This window comes from Panthera pardus, unplaced genomic scaffold (genome assembly GCF_024362965.1).
Source record: "Panthera pardus isolate Hobbes unplaced genomic scaffold, ASM2436296v1 HiC_scaffold_15, whole genome shotgun sequence".
NCBI lineage: Eukaryota > Metazoa > Chordata > Mammalia > Carnivora > Felidae > Panthera > Panthera pardus.
In genome coordinates this window covers 17,377,156-17,402,174 of record NW_026526710.1, presented here as the reverse complement: position 1 = coordinate 17,402,174, position 25,019 = coordinate 17,377,156, and the positions used below count along the sequence as shown (strand labels likewise).

The 25,019-nt window shown below is 48.0% G+C and overlaps 1 protein-coding gene and 1 long non-coding RNA gene across 3 annotated transcripts; one reads left to right on the top strand and one right to left on the bottom strand.

The window, feature by feature from the left end:
* Positions 1 to 342: 342 nt before the first annotated feature.
* Positions 343 to 16,671, bottom strand: NIPSNAP1 (nipsnap homolog 1). Of its 2 annotated transcripts, XM_019426606.2 has the most exons (10): positions 16,538 to 16,671; positions 9,836 to 9,963; positions 9,594 to 9,639; positions 9,239 to 9,333; positions 5,526 to 5,596; positions 5,238 to 5,378; positions 4,886 to 4,917; positions 4,450 to 4,544; positions 3,222 to 3,305; positions 343 to 1,504 (listed from the first exon to the last, which is right to left on the bottom strand). In XM_019426606.2, exons 1-10 carry the CDS (start codon positions 16,627 to 16,629, stop codon positions 1,440 to 1,442), a joined length of 849 nt encoding a protein of 282 aa, XP_019282151.1. In that variant the 5' UTR covers positions 16,630 to 16,671; the 3' UTR covers positions 343 to 1,439. The 2 variants fall into 2 exon arrangements, with proteins under 2 accessions (XP_019282151.1, XP_053758156.1); XM_053902181.1 differs by lacking the exon at positions 343 to 1,504 and having other exon boundaries at positions 3,103 to 3,305.
* Positions 16,569 to 24,028, top strand: LOC109253566 (uncharacterized). The gene is made up of 2 exons (XR_002074465.2): positions 16,569 to 16,739; positions 23,822 to 24,028. It is a non-coding gene; the product is annotated as an uncharacterized LOC109253566 (long non-coding RNA).
* The last annotated feature ends 991 nt before the right edge of the window (positions 24,029 to 25,019 follow it).

Here is a 25,019-nt window from a genome sequence, read left to right as displayed (position 1 = left end):
TTGACAGTATCAAGTGTTTTCTGCCCTTGGTATGAATTCTAAGGACAGGGTTAAGGGCTTTTGGTGTAAATCCTACTCATCCAGAGGTAGAAACACTAATGTCCTGAGTGCCTGGTTATGAAGGGCTGTCCCTTCTGCCATGGGGGTTTGGGAGGGTGCAGAGGCCCTTCCTGAGTATAGCTCAGGTAACAGAGTTGGGTGGGGGGGTGGGGGGCGCGTAAATCAGCCAGATGGAACTAGGAAACTGGCCCTGCCCTTAGCACCTGCCAAAGTTCCTTGCAAATGAAACACACACACACACACACACACACACACACACACACACACACACACACACCACGGTTTATAGTAAATTTTTAATTGGTTCCATCAGTGACTCCAGCATAAGTTTTCCTGAAAGGGAGACAGAATCAAGCTACCTAGAGGTTGATGAGGTGTGGGGATCACTGAAGTCCCTGACCCCACTCCACATACCCAGTGGCCCAGTAGAATGAGGGTTGGGCTAATAGAATATGAAGAGAGAAAAGGAATTGCAGGGTGAGGGAAATACAGGCCCTGGCCCTCTCCTTAGCCTGCAGGAGTGAAAAAGGGGAGGAGACTCTCCCTACACAGCAGTGCTGGAGCTACACAGTCAAGTTCTCCATCTCATTATGTAGGGAGAAAGAGATGAGCCTCTTTCTGTCTTGTACTGGGAACCCCTTCCCAGGTGTTCTGTAACCTCTGTTCTATCTTCCCGATTCTGTATTCCAAATTCTGCAGTTCAAATCCAAGGTCTGGATTCTATGTTCTACCTTCTAAGTTCATGTTCCATTCTGTGACCCAGATCTTTCCCAGCTCCACCCCTTTTCCCAGCCTTTCTCAATGGAATATGTAGGATCTCACGCTGATTTTGCTAACTTTAGGGTTTTCTTCCCCTTTACTTCTTGAGGCAGTTTTAGGCTTTTCCCTGACAAGAGGGACTTGGCTCAGACTATCCAGCAAGTGGGTGGCCCAGTGGAGACCAGGGAGTTCCAGACAACCAGGCCTGGTCTGACTTCCTTCCTCCCCACCCCACCTCTAACCACTGGACACACTACCTTTTGTGTAAGTAAAGCTAAACTGAGGGCTTCCATGGTGATAACTAGGGAGTGGTGGCCTTGAGATGAGGAATCTTAGGGGGCAATGTGAGAATACATAAAAGGTTGCTGTTTTTCATCAGAGAAACTAAAAACTGCTTCCAGCACAGGGGAAGGGGTGGGCAGGGAAGGTGGGAAGGGCCTGGGCAGAGCTGCAAGTCCTCAGAACCCTGTCATCCTTCAGCTTCCCCTTTGTCTGAGCTGAGCACGAACCCCCAGAGTCATCCCACATCCGAAAGAAAACCAAGACAGCAGGACTGTGATCTCCTCTGTCCATTGGCTGCCCTGAGGGAGAAGGGGAAGGAGGCAGAGGCAGCGGCAGCATCACTGGAGAGGCGAGATCTTCAAAGGGATCATGATCCGAGACTCCATGTGTCGCACCAGTGGGACTGCGGAGAGAGAAACAGAGGTCACAGAGGGGGCAGAGGCAAACCAACCCCCAAAACTGGACTTTGAAGGAGGAGGAGGGGGCGCCTGGGTGGTTCAGTCAGTTAGGCGTCCGACTTCAGCTCAGGTCACGATCTCACAGTCCGTGGGTTTGAGCCCCTTGTCGAGCTCTGTGCTGACAGCTCAGAGCCTGGAGCCTGCTTCGGATTCTGTGTCTCCCTCTCTCTCTGCCCCTCCCCTGCTCATGCTCTGTCTCTCTCTGTCTCTCTCTGTCTCAAAAATAAATAAAAACATAAAAAAATTAAAAAATAAATTAAATTAAAAAAAAAAAAAGAGGAGGCGGCCTAGGATGCTGAGACAGGGAAAGCCCCACTGCCTTCCTAGAACAGAGAGCGCCCAATTGTGGGATAAGAGGGGACTTGGGTGGTGCTGAGATGCAACATTCTTAAAGTTTCATAATTATATTTTTATGTTCCTGTATAGGTGAGAGAATAAGCAAAAAGTGATTTTGCAGATATTGCTTAGAACAAAAGCTAGGTGTAGAAGTAGGGGGATTTAAAGAAAAATATCAGGGGCACCTGGGTGGCTCAGTCAGTTAAGCGTCTGACTTCGGCTCAGGTCTTGATCTCATGGTTTGTGGGTTCGAGTCCCACGTCAGGCTCTGTGCTGTGCTGACAGCTCAGAGCCTGGAGCCTGTATCTCCCTCTCTCTCTCTGCCCCTTCCCTGCTCATGCTCTGTGTTTCTCTCTCTGAGAAATAAATAAACATTAAAAAAAATTTTTTTTCATTATCAAGAAAATAATTATTGCCATAGTATAGAAGGAGGATAAAAGCTATGAGGGTGTCCTCAAGTGGCTAATGTTTGCAAAACACTGATTTGGTTCAACAGATACATTTTATAGATGGGGAGGCTGCAGTCCATAGGTCAGCACAAGGTCACCCAGGAGGTCAGACTCCTCTTGCTCAGAATTGTTCAAACTTTACCAATTACCTCCAGTTCTTGTTAAAGTGCAGATTCTGATTCAGCAGCTGGGGGTGGGGGTTGAGATTTGGCATTTTTAACAAGCTTCCAGGAGATACTGATACTGCCATTCAGCACCACACTTTCAAGACTGAGGCTCCTGCTAATTACTTCAGGAGATGCATTTTCCCCCACACCAGCTGGTAAGTGTGGATCCTTAAGTGTAAGCTCAAGGGGAGGGACAGGCTTCTTCTGTTCATTCTGTGTCCCCCAGCCAGCCACCCACTGTAGTTACTGGCACACAATCAACACTTGCTGACTTCACGTGGTTCTCTGGGGTCCCCGCAAGGTAGCAAACATGGAGAATAAAAAATTTGCTCAAAAAATTTGCACCTCCTCTGTGCCAGTCTGGAAGCACTTTCCAGAAATTAGCTCCTAGAATCTTCCATCCAGCCCTCCAAGGGAGGCACCATCACCATCTTACAGATGAGCCCTCAGTGTGAAGAACCATGCCTGAGGCCACAGTGCATTAGGACCACCTGTGTTTTCGTCCCCTGAGGCACTCACCTAGACCCACTGCCTAAATCACATGGAGTGTGCCACCAAGATCGAAACCTACTCACTGTCTTAAAAGCTTCCTAGCACTAGAGGTAATCAAGTGAGGCTTGATTTCCTTGCAGAGGGGATTCTATCCTCAGACTGGGCTCTTGGCAGATGACCTCCAAGGGCTAGGCTGATGCCCCAGCAGAAGCACTCACCTGTGTAGTAGACATTTTGGTCCCAGCCCCTCTTCCTCCAGGCAGCATTTCGAGTCTCCTCCCGAGACTGTAGGTCTTTATAGGCTGTAGGAAAGGCATTGGCTCATTCCGTGGGCATAGAGGATCTGGTTCTATACCTAGCACAGAGCCCTCTTCCCATTGCCCCAAACCCTGTCCTGCTGTCTCTCCCCAGTGCCTCAGACTGTTACCACACACTGTCTGCTCTGACGATCTCATCCAATTGTACATTTGTTGACAACATCCACCTTTCTATTTCCAGCCCAGAACTCTCCCTCGGGCTCCAGAGCCATATATCTGGTGCCCACTTGTGTCTCCACTTGGATGTGACAGCACCTTAAAGGCAACATTTCCAAGGGCCAAGATTACACTCTTGACTCCCTCAACCTGCCCTTCCTAGGGTCTCAGTAAGAGACACACAGTTAGCTGCTGAAGCAGGAATCTGGAGTTCTCTCCCTGCCTCACCCCACACAGACAATTCATCCACAAAGCCCACTGGCCTCACCTCCAGACTAATGAATCTGTGGCCTTTTCAGCATCCTCGCTGCCACCACATTAGGCCAGGCCACCATCCTCCTGAGCCCATCCGCCTGAACTAGTATAACCATCTCCTGATGCCCCACTGCCTCTCTTGTTCCCCTACAAACTCTCTCCAGCAAAGCACATGGCAACCAGAGCAATCATAGTGGAATACAAATCAGGTCATGTGCTTAAAATGCTGCAGCAGCCTCCCACTGCATTTAGAATAAATCCCACTTGTCTCCACAACCTGCAAGGCCCAGCCTGATCTGGTCTGTCCCTATCTCCTCACACCCATCCCTATCTCCACACTGGCCTCCTCTGCACTCTTCAAAACCCTGAAGGGGTTTTCTCCACCACAGGGCCTTTGCACATGTTGTTCCCTCTACTTAGAATGCCTTTCCCTGGCAATTCACAAGCTGGCTCCTTCTCATCCTTTAGCAGAGCTAACATTTTACCTCCTCAGAGAGGCCTTCTTTGTCTATCCAAGTCATTCCCGTTTGTTTCATCATTTTTCCCTGCGTCTTCATTATTTGTAATAACCCAAAATGATGTTTTTGTGTTAGTTTATGTCTGAGGTGGTGTCCCCCAACATAAGCTCAAAAGGGCACTAATATATTTGCGTTGTCTATATAGAGTGACAATGGAGAAACGGGACAAGCAGAAGGCCCCTGGAGGGTTCCCAGCCTACCCCAGAGATGGTGCACAACGTAGAGCTCGCCTATCTGCGAGAAGAAGCCGCCCACTGCCTCCTGGTTCTCTTGCCGGTACTTGATGGCCCGCGCCCTAGGGATAGCAGAAGAGTGTGGAGCAGGGACCAGGGCGAGTGCAAAGGGCCCTATGAGGTGTCACCAGGCTGATTTCTTAGCCACACCTCAAGGGAGGAGCCTGAGGGTAGGACCCCCCAGTTCTCAGAGATGATCAGGGAAGGGGGTGACAGAGGTACAGCCGTGGGCTGGGTATTCTGCTAGAAGAGGGTTCACATCCTGGTTGGATCCTTCTCCTGGATCCACAAGGAGCAGAGGATGCCGGGTTCCCTGACATATGGCCCTGGGAAAGGTGGGATGCCAGGGAACTAAGCAGGATAGGTAGGCAAGGTCCCCCCAACCCCAGGCACTGCCACTCACCAGTTGTTCCCCCACTCAATCATGGTTCCTGGCTGAAAGAGAACCAGGGGAAAGAGTGGAAATGAGCCCCATCTCAGATTCCAAATGTCACGGCTGGGTAGAGGGGGGAAACTGTTATGTCTCCCCAACCCCAGGGGCCACTTGGCCTCATTCAAGGGTCCTGACTTGTACCTGGGTGTGCATGTGTGCACACGTGTGTACATACCTCTATTCTGAACCCATAGGGAGGGAGAGGCCAGAAGCCCCAGTCTGGGTGCTGGGGCACAGGACCCACCCACGTTGGTGTATCTGTAAAGCACCACCACAGCAGGGAAGGTGGGAGGCAGGCAGGGATCTGGTTGGGAGGAGGCACCTTGAGTTTGTATGTCCTCAGCTCATAGATGTTGGGGCCTGCTCTGGGCTGTGGCTCATTCCAGAAGCTGAATTCAAGGAGCATCTGGTTTCTCCTGGACAGCAGCATCTGGCTCCGCTCCTTTCGGAACTCCAGGTACTCCTGTGGGTGTGGCAGTCTGGGCATGGCAGCCATGAAGAGCCCCCCACCCTGGCGGTGTATCTCATGGGGTAGTGGTAGCAGCCCCCAGCACAGGGCTGAGCCAGAGCCAATATTCCAGAGAGGTTTGTGGAACAGATGCCGACATACCTTGTTGTTTTTGAGTTTGTTCATGCAGTCCATGAGGGCTGGGTAGCCACCTGAGAATCGCCACAGGTGTACTGTTGGGGGGTGAGGAAAATAGGAGGTACAGGTCAGGGGGCTGCTGGGACCCTGCCCTGCTTACCCTAAGGCTGGCTAAGTGTGTATGAGATGGGGCAGTCTCCAGCTGAGTTCCCTTTGCCCTGGTAAGGGACAGTGCTAGACAGGGGATTTCCCCAGACACAAGCCCAGTAGGCCTAGGTTTGAACTCCAGGTCTGCCAGGTGGCCTTTGACCCCCCCCCACCCCCAAGCCCTTGACGTCCTCATCTTGAAAATGGGAATAATGTTTCCACCCAATCTTCCTTAAATAGCACAAAAGGATCAGGTGTGTCCTTGTACCCAAGGTGCAACAGCACACCAGGCCTGTGAGGGACAGGATGGACAAACAGGGAGAGTAGGCCTGATGGGCTGAGATGGAACATTCTTAGTGAATTAAAAAAAAAAGAAAGAAAGAAACCAAGGAACAGAACAGCATGCACAGTATGCTAGCACATGTGTTTAGGGGTGGGGAGACATATCCAGAGATGCTGGTCTTTATACCATCTCTCACTGGAGACCCAAGAGATTGTGACAGAAGATGCCCCTGGGGCAGAGAATTGAGGCCCAGGTATTGTGGGTGGGAGGGAGCCTTGCTTTTTATTGAAAACTCTTGTGTACTGTTTGAATTTTCTATCATAGCCCCTCTGCTGGGTCAAATAGTATTCCCCTGCCCCTTATGTTCATGCCTACCCAGAACCTCAGAATAGGACCTTATTTGGAAATAGGGTCTTTGTAGATATAATCAAGCTAAGATGCTGTCATATTGGTGGGACCTAAATTCAAAGACTGGTGTCCTTATATGAAGAGGGAGACTTGGACACAGACACAAAAAGGACACCATGTGAAGACGGAGGTACACAGGGAGAATGCTATGTGGTAACGGAGGCAGAGACTGGGGTGATGCATCTACAAGCCAAGGAAAGCCAAGGATTTCCAGCAAAAACCAGAAGGTGGAAAAGGCAAGAAAAGCCTTTAGAGAGCGCGGCCCTGCCAACACCTAGATTTCAGACCTCTGAGCTCCAGAACTTGAGAGAATAAATTTGTTGTCTTAAGCCACCTAGTAGTTGGCACTTTGTTATGGCAGCCGTAGGAAACTACTACACCTTCCAATAATAAAGGTGGAAGAGAAAAAAGGAAACAGTCTTGTCACCCTTGGGAGCATGGCTGAGGTCGAGAGAGGAAGGTCTCCAAAGGGAGACTACAGCTGAGGGCAGTTGGCTGACCAGTGGTTTGGAAACACAGACTTTTGTTCCTTCCCATCCCCAGCCTATCCCTTACCTGCCTTCTGACCCCATCTGTATACCTTGATTCTCCTCTCTGCAAAATGGTCTGACCTGAGAGTTTAAAGGCCTCTTTCCCAAGGGAAACAGCAAAAATACATGGATGGAAGTCTACCAAGCTCAGGAATGCTGACCGGTAGAAGAGGGATAAACATCATACTGGGGACCAATAGGGAAAAGTTACAGGAAAGGAATCCTAGGTCCACGAAAAGACAGTTTTCTAACAATTGCAGTGCTTTCTCTAGGAGATAGATCAACGGTTCTTCTATGTTCATTAAAATGTAGATTCTTGGGGTGCCTGGGTAGCTCAGTCGGTTGAGCGGCCGGCTTCGGCTCAGGTCATGATCTCACAGTCCGTGAGTTCGAGCTCTGCGTCGGGCTCTGTGCTGACAGCTTAGAGCCTGGAGCCTGTTTCAGATTCTGTGTCTCCCTCTCTCTGACCCTCCCCCATTCATGCTCTGTCTCTCTCTGTCTCAAAAATAAATAAACGTTAAAAAAAAAAATTAAAAAAAAAATGTAGATTCTTGAGCCCTACTTCTAGGGGATGGCTTGGGGTGGGGTGGGGGTCTCTGCTCCCTAGCTGATTCTACACAAGGGACGACACCTCAAGATACACAAAATTTAGGACATGCTTTAAAAGTTCAGGATCCCATCCCTCAAAGTTCATTTCCCAACTAGCAAATAATTAAGAGAATCCAAGGACTATAGCTAGAGCTGATTGATTAAGTTGTTCCTAATATGGGAAAATGGTAGGGGCTAAAGCTCAAGACAGTTTGCTCTTCTCTTATCCACCTAACAATGTGTCAATGTCTGTTACAGAAACAGAATACATGATCAAGGGAATCTGTCTGTAAGACACTGATTTTTTTTTTTTTTTTTTAAGACACATACAATTATCAGGGCTGTGGAAGGATGAGATAGGTTTGCTTATTATGGAGTGAGTTCCCCATTACTAGGAGTGTTCAAGGGACACTTAGAAGACCCTTTATCAGGACTGTTGCAGAAGAGCTCCCTGTGCTATACAGAGTCTAAATCAGCATGTCCAAAGGACTTTTTGCTATAATAGAAATGTCTTATGGGTGTGCTGTCTAACACAGTAGCCACGAGCCACACGGGTCTATCAGTGGACACTTGAAAGGTGGCTAGTGTGACTAAGGAACTGAATTTTTCCTTTTCTTTAATTTTAACTAATTAAAAAAAATTTAATGTTTATTCATTTTTGAGAGACAAAGAGACACAAAAAGGGCACCATGTGAAGATGGAGGTACACAGGGAGAATGCTATGTGGTAACGGAGGCAGAGACTGGGGTGATGCATCTCCAAGCCAAGGAAGGGGCACAAGTGGGGGAGGGGCAGAGAGAGACAGAGACACAGACACAGAATCTGAAGCAGGCTCCAGGCTCTGAGCTGTCAGCACAGAGTCTGACATGGGGCTTGAACCCACGAACTGCAAGATCATGAGCCGAGCTGAAGTCAGATACTTAACCAACTGAGCCGCCCAGGTGCCCCTAATTTTAACTAATTTAAATTTAAATAGCTACATGTGGTTAGTGGCTACTGCCCTAACAGTGCAGTCTAAATACCAGGGACCCATTGAGTGAATGAGATGCTGTGAGTCAAATTTATGTGTGCCAGCCTAGCAGCTGGTGCCAAGGGCAGGGTGGGTCTCTGGGGGAGGGATAGTGCATGCTATGGGGACCTCCGGGAGGCTATAAGGAACCAGCTCAGACAAGAGCCTCTGTGAATTCCATAAGTATGTGCTACATATAGGGGATTCGGTAGTAAAGACAGACAGGGACTCCTCCATCCCAGAACTCACCACCTATATGGGGAAACAAGCAAGCACAATATGGGGTGCACGATTGGGGCTGTGAAGAGGGAAGTCAGGGGAGGTGCCTGACCCCGCTTAGGTGGAGAGGATCAGGGAAGGCTTCTAGGAGGAGGTGAGGTCTACACCAAAACAAAGGTTGAGCAGAGGGGTGAGCCAGGTAAAGTGGGCAAGGGAAAAAGGATGTTTCCAGCAGAAGAAACAGCAGGAACAAGAGTCTGGAAGTGGAGGGTGAAATGGTCAATCTGGAGAACTGCAAGAAGTCCTGAGTGGGAGAGCACAGGAAGCAAAGCAAAGAGGATGTGGCACAGAAGGGCTCACAGAGCCTCGTGGGCCACCCTGAGGGCAGACAGGAGCCACAACAGGTGTCTAAGCAGTAGAGTGAGCTGAGGAGGACTGCATTATGAAAGATCTCTCTGGGTGCCACTGTGGAGGGTGTGGAAGGTGGCTAGGCATGACAGGTGTCAGAGATCCGGGCTGGGCGGCAGTAGCACTGGGGAGGTGGGCACCTCACCTGCCTGGTCCTGCTCCCCGTACCATGTGTTCCAGTTGCCCACGAGTGAGCAGGGGTAGTCCTCATCCAGGTGCAGCTTGGGCAGCACAGCTTCCCTGGGGTGGAGGGGAGGGGGACAGAGAGAGGGAGGAGGGCTCACATCAGCCACCAGGGTCCCTGAGATAAGGGTTCCAACTCAGGCCCTCAGGGCTGAGCCTGAGTGTCCCCATCTCTAAGATGCAGAGTCTGGACAATACATCTTTAGGACTTCTGGCTCTGACATCTACATCTCCTAGATCTCTGCAGGGAGAACGGGGCTGGGATGGAGTCTCCAACCCAAGCAGGGAGGGATGAGCAGATGGAGGAGGATGCTCACGTCAGGCTGTTGTAGGCATCCAGACACTCGGGCTTCACATTGTGAACTGCAACAGAGGACAGAAAATGGAAGGTGAAGCAGGGTGTGTGTGTGTCTGTGGGGAACTGGGGTGGGGGACGTCCCACAGGCCAGGGCTCCCAGGATAGCTCAGGATGTCCCAGCCCCTCTCCTGTCCCAGTTGAAGCCTTGCGGGCCCCCAGAGGCCCCAGGAGGGCTGGCGGGCTGGCTCAGCAGCCACTCACACTGGATCTTGTAGAGGTTGCTTGTTTCCTTCTTGGACAGCAGGGTGGAGTGGGCATCCTTCCGGGGATCCACCTTGTGCACAAAGAGGGAGCGGAACCAGCTACCTTCATTGTCCTTGGAATAGAAGCTGCAGGACAGAGGAGTTCAGGGGGGCAAGCGGGGTGGGGGGGAGCCCTGGCTTTTCCATCGGCTCCGATATCCTGTTCCTCCATCCCTCAGATGTCCTGAGGAACCCATATTTCTAGGAATGGAGCCAAAGAATCCAGTGGCAGACCCAGAGTTTAAAATGTCACTGGAGTCAGCTGAGCAGACCTGGTCCCTTTTACAGAGGTCATGGCTACCCACTTTGCTTCTTAAAGTTTTGCAAGGCCTCAGGAGGCCAGGGGAAGAGCCCCACCTCCCACCTCTCTCCTCCCTCCCTCCACTTTTCCCTTTCCAAGAGGTTCCTTGGGGCACACATCTGCAGCCTCTTGCCAAGAAAATCAACCCTAAAACCACCTTGCCTGATGTCCAAAACCTGACAGTGCAATGTATCTTACCAGCCTTCCTTGCTGTCCCCTCCCTCCAACCTGTGTACTCCACTCTCCAGATGTGCTCCTCCCTGAATATACCAGGCTCTTTTACTCAGTGCTTTCTTTGCAATTTCTGTCCCCTCTGACAGAAGGTTATACTCATTGTGCTCCCCAGTACCCACACTACACTTGACCTGTGCCTCTTCCCAGTCCCCATAAATGGAGAGCCAAAGAAAATTAAGCTTTGTCCTTGAAGAAGTCACAGTCCACTGGAAAAAACAGGCTTTGGAACATAATTATAGCCAGAGGTATCTGGGAGAGCCTAGGTGAGCAAGCCTCTGGCAGTCTGGGCAAACCCTCCAGAGGAGGTGATCTAACCAATCTCTGAATCTCCAGGGCTGATTTGGCAGATAACAGCAGATAGGGTAAAAAGGCATTGCAAGGCAAGACTCATTCATTCATCCAGGCAACATTTAATTGACATTATCCACCCTGTGTGCTTGGCTAAGGTGCCTTGAAAAATGAACAAAGGAATGAAGTACTCTGTTCAGAGCAGGGGACCTGCCACCTGGTCCTGCCATACCCTAACTATACTTCCCACACAAGGTCCCAGCAGGGGCGGGCTTTTTTTTTTTTTTTTAGGTGGCCAGAGGCTATAAATCTTTTTGCTTAATAGCAGTGGTACAACTTGTAGTCAGGCCTGAAAAGCAATTCTCATGTTGGATGATTTCTAGCCAGAGAGCCTGGCCCTTAAGTGCCAGCAAGTGTACTTTTTCGATCTTTTTCTGTGGCTAGAATAAATGTCTTGGCAAATCAAAGTATTATTTTTTTCCAAAATATGGAGCAGCCACTGAGACTGATGAAATTAAAAAAGCATCTTAAAGTAGTAAACCATTTATATGAACACAGAGAAAGATGAATGAGGATTTGTCCCAAACCAAATACTGCTTACCTGGGAGAGGGGAGAAGATGGTTAAATTTTTCTTTACTCACTAAAGCTTTTTGGAAAGCTAAAAAAATAAAATTGTTTAAAGTGTTTCTGAATTCACAGGCTTTCTGTCATTGTGCATGTATCTGTTTCATTAACAAAGAACAAAAAAGATGATTATCATCGGGGTGCCTGGGTAGCTCAGTCGGTTGAGTGCCCAACTCTTGATTTCAGCTCAGGTCATGATCTCATCTCATGGTTGTGAGATGGAGCCCCATGTTCAGTTCTGCGCTGAGAGTGGAGCCTGATTCAGATCTCTCTCCCTCTCTCTGCGCCCCACCCCCCCACTTGTGTGTGCACCCTCAAAATAAATAAACATTAAAAAAAGAAAAGACAATTATCATCAGATGGGCAGTGTGGTTCTATGAAATTTGGGGACCAGAATATAGCTTCGCTATAGATACTTTAGCTGAGGACATCGTCTGTGTCAGGGATCTGTGATCAACTTGTCAGAAGCATGATCCTGCTGCATCTACGTAAAGTTGACATAGGGTTGATACTATTAGGGTCCCCATTTTTAAGATGTGAAAATAGTCAGGGGGTTTAAGGAACTTGCCCAAGGTCATATGGTAAATCAGGGGCAGAGCTGAGACAAGAAGAAACCCAGAACTCTTTCCTCCAAAGTTGGCTCCCACCTCCAGTTTGAGCACTGACTTGGGGAGCATCAGGCAGATACTGTGAAGAACCAGGACTTTCAACAAAGCCACTGGCAGAGAGATCCGAACTTTGATTTGAATGTAGAGGGGATGCTTCCCTTGGAAGGGGTGGTGGCAGGGAAAACAATGGCTCCTACTCACTGTCAACCAAGACCTTTGCTCCAGGACTGGGCTTTGAGTAATTTATTAACATCAGTACTGACCAAGATAAACAGCCAGGAGGTCAGCCCTTGGAGACAGAGCCTGGGGGCTAGAATGCTCTTCACTCCAGGGGAATGGCAGGGGAATCCAGGAGCTCTGATGGGCTCCCATCTCTTCCCACAACTCTCTCATCTTTTATGCCTATGGGCCTCAGTTTCCCCGTGTGTCAAATGAGCAGGCTAAAGCAACCTATCTCTAAAGATCTTTTCTCAGGCAAAACCCAAGATGGGACCTGTCCAAGATCCCAGGACAGGGTCTGAACTCCAAGCCAGTGTCCATAGGTTCACATTTTCAAGAATTCAAATTTCATTTTCTCAGTGAAATCATAACATTCTCCTGCCCCTGAACGCCCCGACCCCTCTCACCCTGCTCTCTGTTTCTGTAGCTCCTTCTATCACATTATACTTTTTCTCCCCTTATTATATGCCTTGTTTGTTGTCTGCTCCAGTAGAAGCAGCCCCAGATGGACAGGGATCTTATCTGTCCCTTGTATCCCCACTGCCTGGAATGGTGCTGGGCACCTGGCACGTGCTCAGTCTGTGTCTGGAAAACAAATGAAGGAGTGAGGGGACACTAAGACAGAGCCGCTTGAAGATGATGAAAGTTGGAAGGAAATAAATTAAAGGAAGGGTGGTTCAGAGTGTGGACGCAGGACTCAGGGTCCCTTTCCCTCCCCACCACCACCAGCAGAATTAGTGCTTAAGAGCACAGGTTCTGGATGAATCCAGGTTCTAATCTCAGCTCAGCTTCATCTCTTTGAGCTTTATATTCCTCATCTGTAAAATAGGGGCGTTAGGATGGATCTTTTAGAGAAAGGTCCTGACAAGGTAGTGCAACTAACATCACTGTTCCTACCAAACTTCCTAACTCATCTCCCAGCTCCCACTCTTTCCCCACTTTTCCTAATCTGCCCATCCATCTTTGTAAAGCACCATTTGGATGATGCTATTGTTCTGCTCTAAAGTCTTCTGTGGCTCCCCACTGTGTACAAAACAAAGGCTGGATGTCTCCACTTGGAATTCTAGCTCTCATGTACTTTGCCAAGCTTTCCACAGATCCAAGATTCCCTATCCCAGTGGTTCTGAAACCCACCACTAATAATGTCATCTGAGAAATTCTCAGGGCCCATCCTAGACATACAGCAGCAAAAACTCTGGGGGTGGGCCTAGCAATCTGGGTTTTAACAAGCCCACCAGGGGACTGCTCAACTTTAAGGATCAGTGCTCTAGAGCAGTCCTAATTTCTTTCCCTCCCCACAACCCTCCCTACCCCCCCCATGTAATCTCAGAAATGCCAAAGATTTTGGTATCTAAACTATATTAAGAATGCCTCTTAGGCCTAGAAAAACACAACGCAGCTTTGTATACTCTGCAGGAAAGATCTGCCCGGATTTCCATAAAAACACCTCTCTTATTTCTCCATGGGCCCTTTCATCCTTTTCATAGAAGTATGTCTTATCTCCCCAGCCACACTGGAAGCCACTAATGTCCTCCCATCCCCCCCAGGGTACAAAGCACAGTGCTTTTGGCTTGGGAGTTGCTCAACAAATATTTGTCTCAGATGAGAACTTTTCGGTAGATGTCACATTTGCACTCTCAATAGTGATCAACAATCCGACACCCTGCAAAATGAAATTGCTCAAGAATGTTCTCAGCTCTATGCACACTCTGAAACACTCTTGTGTTTTGAGTTGGCTGATTATTTATTTATTTATTTAATTTATTAATGTTTATTTATTTTTGAGAGTGAGAGAGAGCGCACATGCAAGCAGGGGAGGGACAGAAAGACACACACAGAATCCGAGGCAGGCTGTAAGCTCTGAGCTGTCAGCACGAAGCCTGACGCATGGCTCGAACTCCAGAACCGCAAGATCATGACCTGAGCCGAAGTTGGACACTCAACCGCCTGAGCCACCCAGGCACCCCTGAGTTGGCTGACTTTAGAAAGGACCATGTATCTGCTTGATTATTCCAGAAGTGTATGTTTAGAAGACATACATAAGAGCTAAAAGAACTGAAGTTCTGGGGGTGCCTGGGTGACTCAGTCGGTTAAGCGGCCAACTTCAGCTTAGGTCATGATCTCACGGTTTGTGAGACCGAGCCTCATGTAAGGCTCTCTGCTGTCAGCGCAGAGCCTGATTCAGATCCTCTGTCTCCCACTCTCTCTGCCTCTCCCCCACTTGCGTGCACATGCTCTCTCTCTCAAAAATAAATAAACATTAGATAAATAAATAAACAAATAAATAAATAAATAAAAGAACTGAAGTTCTGGAGCACCTGGCTGGCTCAGTCAGTAGAGCATGTGACTCTTGATCTTGGGATAGTGAGTTCAAGTGCCCCATATTGAGTGTAGAGCTTACTTAAATAAAGCATAATAATAACAGTAATAAAAATAAGAGAACTAAAGTTCTGTTAACAGGATTACTGGTACAGCAGTAGTAACAACCGCTGTTTATTAAGCAATTACTATGTGCTAATCTGCATGACACGTATTTGAGAAAAATGAAGCTCAAGGATGGTTAACGGCCGAGAGGATTCCAACCCACATCCATCTGACTTTAAAGCCCACACTCTTATCTCCATCCCAGCAGTCCCCAAACCTCGGAGGTCAGAAAGGCTGCTACCTGTCCCTCTAGTGACTCCAGAGAGATATGGGATGGCCTAAAGGTCAACAGGAGGGGATGTTCCCAGGTATCTAAAAGGCATAAGTAACTGTAAAGCAGTCCCTGAGCGACGTGGGAAGCATTAGTCCAAGAGCCTTCACAGCAAGCCTGCAAAAACGCCCAGCAGATCATCATCACCACTTTACAGAGAAGGAAACCGAGGTTCACAGAGGTTCTAGTGCCCAAGTCAAGTGAGTAAGTGAGGAGCAGCAGGCTGCCTTATGTTCCACGCTCCTTTTGTGGTCTCTGGATATTTACCACACAAATGGCTCTACCACCTACCGATTCTGGTACCCTGGGGAAGTGAGGTCCCAATCCCAGCCTCGATTTCCTCATCTGGAAAACAAGGAGCTCACAGAAGATGATCTCCCCAAGGCCATTTCAGCCCTGATATTATGAGGAGTTCGTGCAGAAACTGTTAGAACAAGGGCAATATCTGTTGCATGTTTACCAGGGGCTAGAAGCCTCACATACATGGCCTTTTTCACCCTCAACAGCTCTATGAGATACAGACTATTTTATCACCCCTTTTGCAGATGAGGAATCTGAGACTTCAAGAGGCCAAACGACTCACCCCACTAAGAAAGGCTGAGTTAGATATGCTGGCGCTAAACTCCAGGCTCTTTCCATGATACCAGCTTTCTCCCCAATTATTGGGCGGACAGGGTGGGGGGAACACACTCAGCTCCTCTTTCCCAATGACCCATGAGCCACAGTGCACAGTGCTCTAAGATCTCATGGCAAGGTCTCACAGAACTCTGAAGCTTCAAGCCTAGGCTGCTGGAGAGGAGGGCCCCCTGCTTCTTTTTCGCACACAGGTGGGGAGACAGGTGTCTTCACTTCTTGAGCACACACTGTCCTGAACCCTGTGCTAGGGGCTGGATTAACAGAAAAATGACATGACAGGCTAGTCGGGCAGACAAGCAAGTGTGTATAGAGGGTGATGAGGGGATGGGGAAAGTACAGGCCGCTGGAGACGCAGGAGGGAGGGGCCGCCCAGGGCTGTTCAAGGAGGCCAAGCCCTGCCTCAGTCCAGAGCAGGGCCCAAAGAAAAGCCCAGGCTGAGAGAACTGCCTCTCCCAGGAGGCCACCAGTTGTGGTGCAAAGAGCACTGTCAGGAGACCTGGGTCCGGACCCAATGCCACCTCCGGACACCAGAGGGAGTGACCTTGGGCAACTCCCATCCCTTCCCAGGCCTCCTTTGCCCCACCTGTACTGTTCAGGATTGGGGAGCAAAGGGTCTGTGTAGCCATGGCCCTTGGGGGTCCCCTATTGCTATCCGTATCTCTTCCCCCCAGAACTTCCGAGGGAGGAGCTGCCTCTCCTAGAAGGCCCCAGTAGGTGTTATTTCACAATCATCTCAAAGGCCTAGAAAAGAAGCCACTTCTGTCCTCTGCCCGGCTCCCACTCTCCAGGGCCCAAGGCATGTCCCTCTCATTCACCCCATCTTTCATCCTGTGCCCAGAGCCAGGTATCCATTAGGACAAAGACCCTGCGCCTACCTTTACCATTTCCCCCATTCTTTGCTGAGAGCTCTTCCCTAGGCCTAGATCTTGCTCCCGCCTCTAACCCATATAGATTCCAAGCCGGAGTCTGTCCATTCCTCTGACCAAGACCCTGGTCCCCTCCCCAGCACTCCCCGCGCGCGCGAAGCGCTCCCCCATCCCTGCCCCGGCTCTCACCGCGCGGCAGCCGCAAGGTCCCCTGCTCCGGGCTTCGGGCGCCCCATCAACCGTCGCGTTGCCGCAGAGATGCTGCACAGCCGCGGAGCCATGTTGGAGCGGCGCAGGTTGAAGGAAGCCCCCGCCCCGAAACCGGCGACGGGGCGGGGCGTGAGTAAGCCCCGCCCCACCGCGTAGACCGCTTCCTTCTGCAAGCAGCCAGGTGGGCGTTTCCGCCGGGCGTCCCCCAACTCCACAGAGTTAGAGCTGAAGTCAGACTTTTGTTTTCAGAACTCCTGCAGCTCTGGTATTGACTTGCTCTGTGACCTTTACCAAGGCCTTTGCCCACTCTGGGCCTCAGTGTCCACCTCGGTAAAATGGGAGCATGGAACAATGGCACTAGGGATTCTTGTTTTTGTTTTTTTTAAAATTTATATTCAAGTTATCACATAGTGCAACAATGATTTCAGTAGATTCCTTAATGCCCCTTACCCATTTAGCCCATCCCCCCATCTCACAACCCCTTTGGCAACCCTCTGTTTGTTCTCCATATTTAACAGTCTCTGGGGTGCCTGGGTGGCTCAGTCGGTTGGGCAGCCGACTCCAGCTCAGGTTCTGATCTTGTAGTATGTGAGTTCGAGCCCCGCATTGGGCTCTGTGCTGACAGCTTGGAGCCTGGAGCCTGCTTCGAATTCTGTGTCTCTCTCTCTCTTTCAAAAATGAATAAACGTTAAAAAAAAAAAAGTCTCTTATGTTTTGTCCCCCTCCCTGTTTTTATATTATTTTTGCTTCCCTTCCCTTATGTTCGTCTGTTTTGTATCTTAAAGTCCTCATATGAATGAAGTCATATGATGTTTTTCTTTCTCCTACTAATTTCGCTTAGCATAATACCCTCTAGTTCCATCCACATAGCAGCAAATGGCAAATTTCATTCTTTTTGATTGCTGAGTAATACTCCATTGTATATGTATACCACATCTTCTTTATCCACTCATCTGTTGATGGACATTTGGGCTCTTTCCATACTTTGGCTATTGTTGATAGTGCTGCTATAAACATTGGGGTGCATGTGTCCCTTCGAAACAGCATACCTGTATCCCTTGGATAAATACCTAGTATGCAATTGCTGCATTGTAGGATAGTTCTATTTTTTTTTTTTTTTTTTTTTGAGGAACTTCCATACTGTTTTCCAGAGTGGCTGCACCAGCTTGCATTCCCACCAACAGTGCAAAAGAGATCCCCTTTCTCCACATCCTCGCCAACATCTGTTGTTGCCTGAGTTGTCAAGGTTAGCCATTCTGACAGGTGTGAGGTGGTATCTTATTGTGGTTTTGATTTGTATTTCCCTGATGCTGAGTGATGTTGAGCATTTTTTCATGTGTCAGTAGGCCATCTGGATGTCTTCTTTGGAGAAGTGTCTATTCATGTCTTTTGCCCATTTCTTCACTAGATTATTTGTTTTTTGGGTGTGGAGTTTGATAAGTTCTTTATAGATTTTGGATACTAACCCTTTATCTGATATGTTGTTTGCAAATATCTTCTCCCATTCTGTAGGTTGCCTTTTAGTTTTGCTGATTGTTTCCTTCACTGTGCAGAAGCTTTTTATTTTGACGAGGTCCCAATAGTTCATTTTTGCTTTTGTTTCCCTTGCTTCTGGAGACATATTGAGTAAGAAGAGGTTGAGTAAGACGATCAAAGAGGTTTTTGCCTGCTTTTCTCCTCGAGGATTTTGATGGTTTCCTGTCTTACGTTTAGATCTTTCATCCATTTTGAGTTTATTTTTGTGTATGCTGTAAGAAAGTGGTCCAGGTTCATTTTTCTGCACGCTGCTGTCCAGTTTTCCTAGCACCACTTGCTGAAGAGACTGTCTTTATTCCATTGGATATTCTTTCCTGCTTTGTCAAGGATTAGTTAGTCATCCATTTGTGGGTCCATTTCTGGGTTTTCTATTCTGTTCCATTGATCTGAATGTCTGTTTTTGTGCCAGTTCTGCACTGTCTTGATGGTTACAACTTTGTAATACAGCTTGAAGTCCTGGATTGTGATGCCTCCTGCTTTGATTTTCTTTTTCAAGATTGCTTTGGCTATTTGGGGTCTTTTCTGGTTCCATACAAATTTTAGGATTGTTTGTTCTAGCTCTGTGAAGAATGGTGGTGTTATTTTGATAGGTGTTGCATTGAATATGTAGATTGCTTTGGGTAGTATTGACATTTTAACAATATTTGTTCTTCCTATCCAGGAGCATGGAATCTTTTTCTGATACTAGGGATTCTTAATTGGGCACTCAAGGACTAGTGGCAGAGGGTCAGTAGGCCCCCTGAAATTGTGCGTCTTTTTTTTTTTCTGGGGAGGAGGGATCCACAGGCTGTATTTAGCACATTTATCAAAGGAGCAAACCCCAACAATTGCAGACAGTTGGACAAGGCTCTAGGCCATAGGTACATTTTCTCTCCATCTCCTTTTCTATTTTCATCCCATTTTACCATCTCTGCCTGGACATTCTGGGGCCCCATGCCCTCTTCTGGCCCTGCCCAGCTCTTTTGCCTGCTTTCCAAACTAATCCCTTCTCGGTCCACAATCCCCCAGGTCACAGACCTCAGCAGGAGGGGAGAGCCTGCAGACCCCACGAGGGGCCCAGGGGCCGAAAGGGACATGGATGTTTGCATGTACACCTCCTCAAAGAATATCCACCCACTGGCTGCAGACCAGTGTCTCCCTCCTGGTGTTCTTGGCAAGGGGGAGTGGAGCGCAGGCATTAATTTTGTTAATCATTCAGCAAATACTACGTCTACCTGGCTACTGGCTGTGCTAAGCTCTGAAACACTAAAGGTAGACAGGACAACAAGCCCCCAGCCCTTTTGGGACTTGAAGTCTGGTAGGAGAGACAAAATCAAATCAGCACTGACTTTGAGCCCCTTTACGGCAGATGCCTTAAGCTGCTCTCCTCTCATTTCTCTTGCATGATACATTAAATATTTACTGAATAAGTGAAAAATACACACAAAAGTATTTTTGTCAATTGCAATACAGACTATGAAGAAGTACAAGGAGCTGTAAGGACTTACAATGTGTGGGGAAGAGAAAAAGGGAGGTCCCATATAGACTTGAGGGTCAGTAATGACTTCTATAAAAAAATGAGTCTTGCACTATGATTTTTTTTCCCTGTGTTTTCTTTTTTTTTTTTTTTCCCCTGTGTTTTCTAACTTAACATGTATTATATGTGTAGCTTATTTTAAAAAGGAAACGATAGGGGCACCTGGGTGGCTCAGTTGGTTGAACATCTGACTCTTGATTTTGGCTCAGGTCATGATCCCAGTATGATTGAGCCCTTCGGCAGGCTCTGCGCTGAGTGTGGAGCCTGCCTAAGATTCTCTCTCTCTCTTCCTCTGCTCCTCTCTCCGACTTGTATGTGCTCTCTCTCTCTAAAATATAGATAGATAGATAGATAGATAGATAGATACATACATAGATACATAGATAGATAGATAGATAAAAAGGAAGCCATATCCTCATTATAAATGGAAAACCTGGATCAATTGTTCATAAACAGGCAGAATCATCCAAATAAATACAGTGGAAATAACACTGCAGCCACTGCCTTGTAGCTAAGGCAGAACACTGTGAGCCTGAGGCCAGATCTTAGTGTTAACAAAGAAGAACAAAGAGAGGTGTTGGAGACACATCTGGGCCCAGTGGCTCCTTGGGGTTATCAGAGGGACTAACAGGGAATAAGCTCCCCCTTCTGGAAGTTGGTGTGATCAGAGGCTCCCCAGTCACAGCCACTCAGGACAAGCCCAAATGGGTAGATGGAGATGTCACTGGTGTCATGCCATAGAGCTGCCCTTCCCTTAGACTCTGAGTGTGGCAGACCTGGAGAGGCGGAAGCGACTGGCTCCATCAGACCTCCCAGGAGTTATGACTTTGGACCTAAGCTTGAAACAATACGCAGAGAGGGTTTGCCAGGAGAAGGGAGCAGGGCAAAGGGAACCTGAGGCAGAGAAAGCAATGTTGCATAGTATGTGAAAAGGCTGCCATGAAGAAACAGGTTAGAAATTTTAGCACATGGGGTGCCTGGGTGGCTCACTCAGTTGAGCAATTGACTCTTGATTTCGGCTCAGGTCATGATCTTGTGATCATGAAATCGAGCCTTGCATCAGGCTCCTCGCTAAGCGTGGATCCTGCTTGAGATTCTCTCCCTCTCCCTCTGCCCCTCTCCCCTCTCTAAAATTTAAAAAAAAAAAAAAAAAAAAAAGCAAGCAGAATCAAATACAATCAAAGGGTGGAGGTTATTTGGTAGCAGCTCCTCAGTCAGTACAAGGAAATACCTCTCTAACAATGGAGCAGGCAGCCTTGGTGACCGGTCACTGATTTTTTTTTTTTGGCTGTGTGGTAGAAGGCATTTGGTAATGAAACCACAGGAAGCCAGGACCCATGGACAGAAAGGGGCTGGCCTTCCTGGTCTAGGGTGAGAATCTTCACCAAATTCTAGATGTTTCTGGCCCCCTCTGCTGAGGAGAAGAAGGGAGGGCTGACCTGCAGCCTCCTTACACTGGTCTGACACTTGTAAGAGGGTTTTCCCATCTCCCTCCACTTAAGTGGGGCAAGAGGATGAAACCAGGCAGCTCCAGGAGCAAGCTCCCACCCCTGACCATCTCTCCTGGTCAGACAGATCTCCCTTCCCATGTCATATGAACCACAGTGTGGCAGCTTACTGGAAGTGCAGCTTTGAAACCCTAACCCCATCCCAACCCCAGCTAGGGTGACCAACTCATTTCAGCTTCCCCTAGACTTTCCCAGTTTTAGCACCGAAAGTCCTCCATTCAGAAAACCCCTCTGTCCCAGGGAAACCAGGAGATTTGATCATCCTAATTGTGGCCCTATCCCTCTCCTCACAATACATACCTACTCCATCCCAGAACCTTCTCCTTGCTTAACTAACTCCATTTACCCTGCTTGAATAAGTAAGGCACAGGGGTTCTCTTTGTGACACTCAGTAACATGCAATGATGGTTAACTGAGCACCTGTCATGAATGGGTCCCTGTCCCATGACTGTGCATTCTGAGCAGCAAACCAGAGAGATGCTGAATGACAGTTCTACAAATAAGGAATTAGACCGTTTCCAATTACTGTGGAATAAATTACCCTCAAAATCTAGCAACTTGGAACAATAAACAATTATCTCACATGTCCAAACAGGTCAGAAATTCAGGAGTGAGTGGTCAGCTGGACTGGTTCTGGCTCAGGGTCTCCCACAATGCTGCAGTCAAAATGTCCGCTTTGGGGGGCTCCTGGCTGACTCAGTCACTAGAGCATGCAACTCTTGATCATGAGGTTATGAGTTCGAGCCCCATGTTGGCTGTAGAGATTAAATAAATAAACAAACAAATTAAAAATAAAAAAGATGTCAGCTTGGGCTGTGGTCATCTGAAGGCTTGACTGGGGCTGTTGGATCTACTTCCAAGGTAGATTGCTCACACGCCTGACAAGTGATTGCTCTGTGTTGGCTTGGGACCTCAGTTCCTTGCCCCATGGACTTTTCCAGGCACTTCTTGGGTGTCTTTACCACATAGCAGTGGGATTACCCCAGAGCAAGTGATCCAAGAGAGAGTAAAGTGGAATCTCCAAGGACTTTCATGACCTGGCCTTGGAAATCACACTTCATCATTTCTGCACGTCCCATTGGTTATACACGTTGGTCCTGATCAGTGTGGGAGGGGGCTTCACAAGGGTGTGAATACCAACATGAGTCATGGGGGCCACCTGGGAGGATGGCTACAACAATTAGGTTTTACACTAGGCCCAACTTAATTATTGGGGTTGGACCCAGCATTCCAAGCCATCTTCTGTGAGCAGGCCTCCCCAGCATCATTGTCTTCTGCCCCAGGATCTTTCCCTCCCCTTCCTCTCTCAGGTCCCTTCCCACTCACTACTGAGTCTGTGACATCTCTTTCTCCTGAACCTGTCCATCCATCCCTTCTCTCCAGGGAGCTGACCCATCTCTTCTCCCTCCCTCCCTTCCCAAAGCTGCCCTCACAGAATCCACCTTCATAACTCATGGCCAAGGCCTGCTGCCCGATCTGTGAAATGAAATGAGAGGAGCCAGGGACAAAGACAGATGGGCAGAGCCAGGAGGAGAGGAAGAGGCAGGTTCATAAGTGTAAAATATGAACAAACCTGCCATCATCTATTCTCTGGGACAAATACATCATCACCAAATAGGCTGCAGAAGGGCAAAGAGACAAATTACCCAGCTGTGGCAGCGTCACCTGCTCCTTATTGATGGGCTTTTATGCTCAGGCCCAGCTGCTCTCTGAGAATTGCATCCCCTGGCTCCTACAGGACCCCAAACAGGAGTGACAGGGACAAGAAAGCTTTTATGTTTTGGCTAGGGCATGAGCCACACTGCCAAGTTCCAGTCTTTCTGCAGTATGCATTATATGCAGATATGACTTATGCAACTTTGATGTAGTGCCACAAAAATGTTAACAAAGTGACACTCTGTGTGTACACTGGAAATCACACAAACACCAGGAAAAGAAAACAATTCTACTCCTTAGGTATTGAACAACTTCAAAGCCACGGAGATGCAATGGATTAAAAAGTGTTTATGCTACTACCACAAGGCGGCGCCACTGTAGCGGGGAAAACAAATGACCACCGGTGTCATTGTTGAGCAAATCACACTGTCGTTTTTTTGTTTTTTGTTTTTAATTTTTTTAATGTTTATTTGTTTTTGAGAGAAGACAGAGTGTGAGTGGGGTAGGAGCAGAGGGAGAGGGAGACACACAATCAGAAACAGGCTCCAGGCTCTGAGCTGTCAGCACAGAGCCCGACGTGAGGCTTGTACTCAAGAACCATGATATCATGACCTGAGCCAAAGTTGGATGCTTACCGACTGAGCCACCCAGGCACCCCAACAAATCACACTGTTGTTAACATCCTTTGGACTCTAGCAACAGCTTTCTGTGCCCATTAAGCTGTTATTTTGTCGTTCACTGACATTACAAACCACTTAAAAAAGCTGTAACAACATCATTCAAACATTTACAAAGTAGAGACGCTAGGGCTGAAAAACACACCCCCAAATCAATACCTTTGGAGTAAATACTGGATGTGATAAGACACCACGAAGAGGACTGAATCACTCCTCAACAGGTAGTGCTGTCAATTTAGGAGAGTGTCCGTGGGTAGAGATAATGCTGCAAAGATACAAAGCAGCACCAAAAGCAAAAATGGGGTAAGACAGTCATAGATTTATGAGCTGTGCGAGTGCATTTCATCACCTACTTTACATTCATTCCTAGGGGGAAAAACGAATCTTGGAATACAAAGTTTTGAATCATTCAAAGTTTACAGAAGGCATCCTTCCTGGAAAATGTGACTTTCCTGGACCTCCCCAGCTATACTGGCATAAATACAGCACCTGGAGTCTGCTTTTGGAAAGAGAATGTTATGAGCTGAATTGTGTCCTGTGAATTAATAGAAAATATATATTTCATCTATGCCCTCAGTTTCTGGCACAGCTCCTAGAACCCTTGTCATTTTTTAAGTGATAAGAGAGTGCTACCAGCACCTTTTGTTCAAATATTTGATCTTTGACCCTGGTTGCTGACACAGAGCTCCAAAAATCCCTTGGTATTTCCTGGGTGATAGGAACATCTTTTGTTCTGAGGAGGTAATGCCTGGTGAGATCCTGGAAGGGAGTGGGTGGGGTCATCAGAAAGATGAAATCATCATTAGAAGCTTGGAACTTTGAGCCCAAACCCCCTTCTTCCTGGAAGGGGAGAGGGACTGGAGGTTGAGTTAATGACCGATCACGTCTACCAACAAGGTGAAGCCACCATAAAAGTCCCAAAAGTAGGGGGTTAGGAGAGGCTGTACGTTGGTGAACACATCCATATGTTCGGAAAGTGGTGTATCCCCGACTCTATGAAGACAAAAACTCTTGCTCCCTGGACCCTTCCTGACCTCGCCCTATTTACCTCTTCATTTTGCTATTTATTATAAAAGCCAGTAAACCCAAGTGTTTCCCTGAATTCTGCAAGAGTTCTAGCAAATTATTAAGTCCAAGGAGGAGGTCACAGGAATCCCAATTTGTAGCCAGTAGGTCAGAAGTACAGAAGACAACCAGTACTTATAATTGGCATCTGAAGGAGAAGCAGTCTCATGGGACTGTGTCCTTAACCTGCAGGGTCTACACTAACTCTAGTTGGTGTCAGAATTGAATTGAATTGTAGGACATCCAGCTGGTGTCTCAGAGAATTGCTTGGTGTAAAAAAAGCCACAGGCTTTGTGTCAGAAGTACAGGGAGTGTGACCGGAGAGGCTCATTCAGTCCCCTAAACAAGAGATATTGAAGTCCCAATCCCAGTCCCTCAGAATGTGACCTACTTGGAAACAGGGTCTTCTTTACAGAGGTAATCAGGTTAAAATGAGGTCATTGGGGTGGGTTCCAATCCAGCATGACTGGCGTCCTTGTGGAAAAAGGAAATCTAGAAACAGG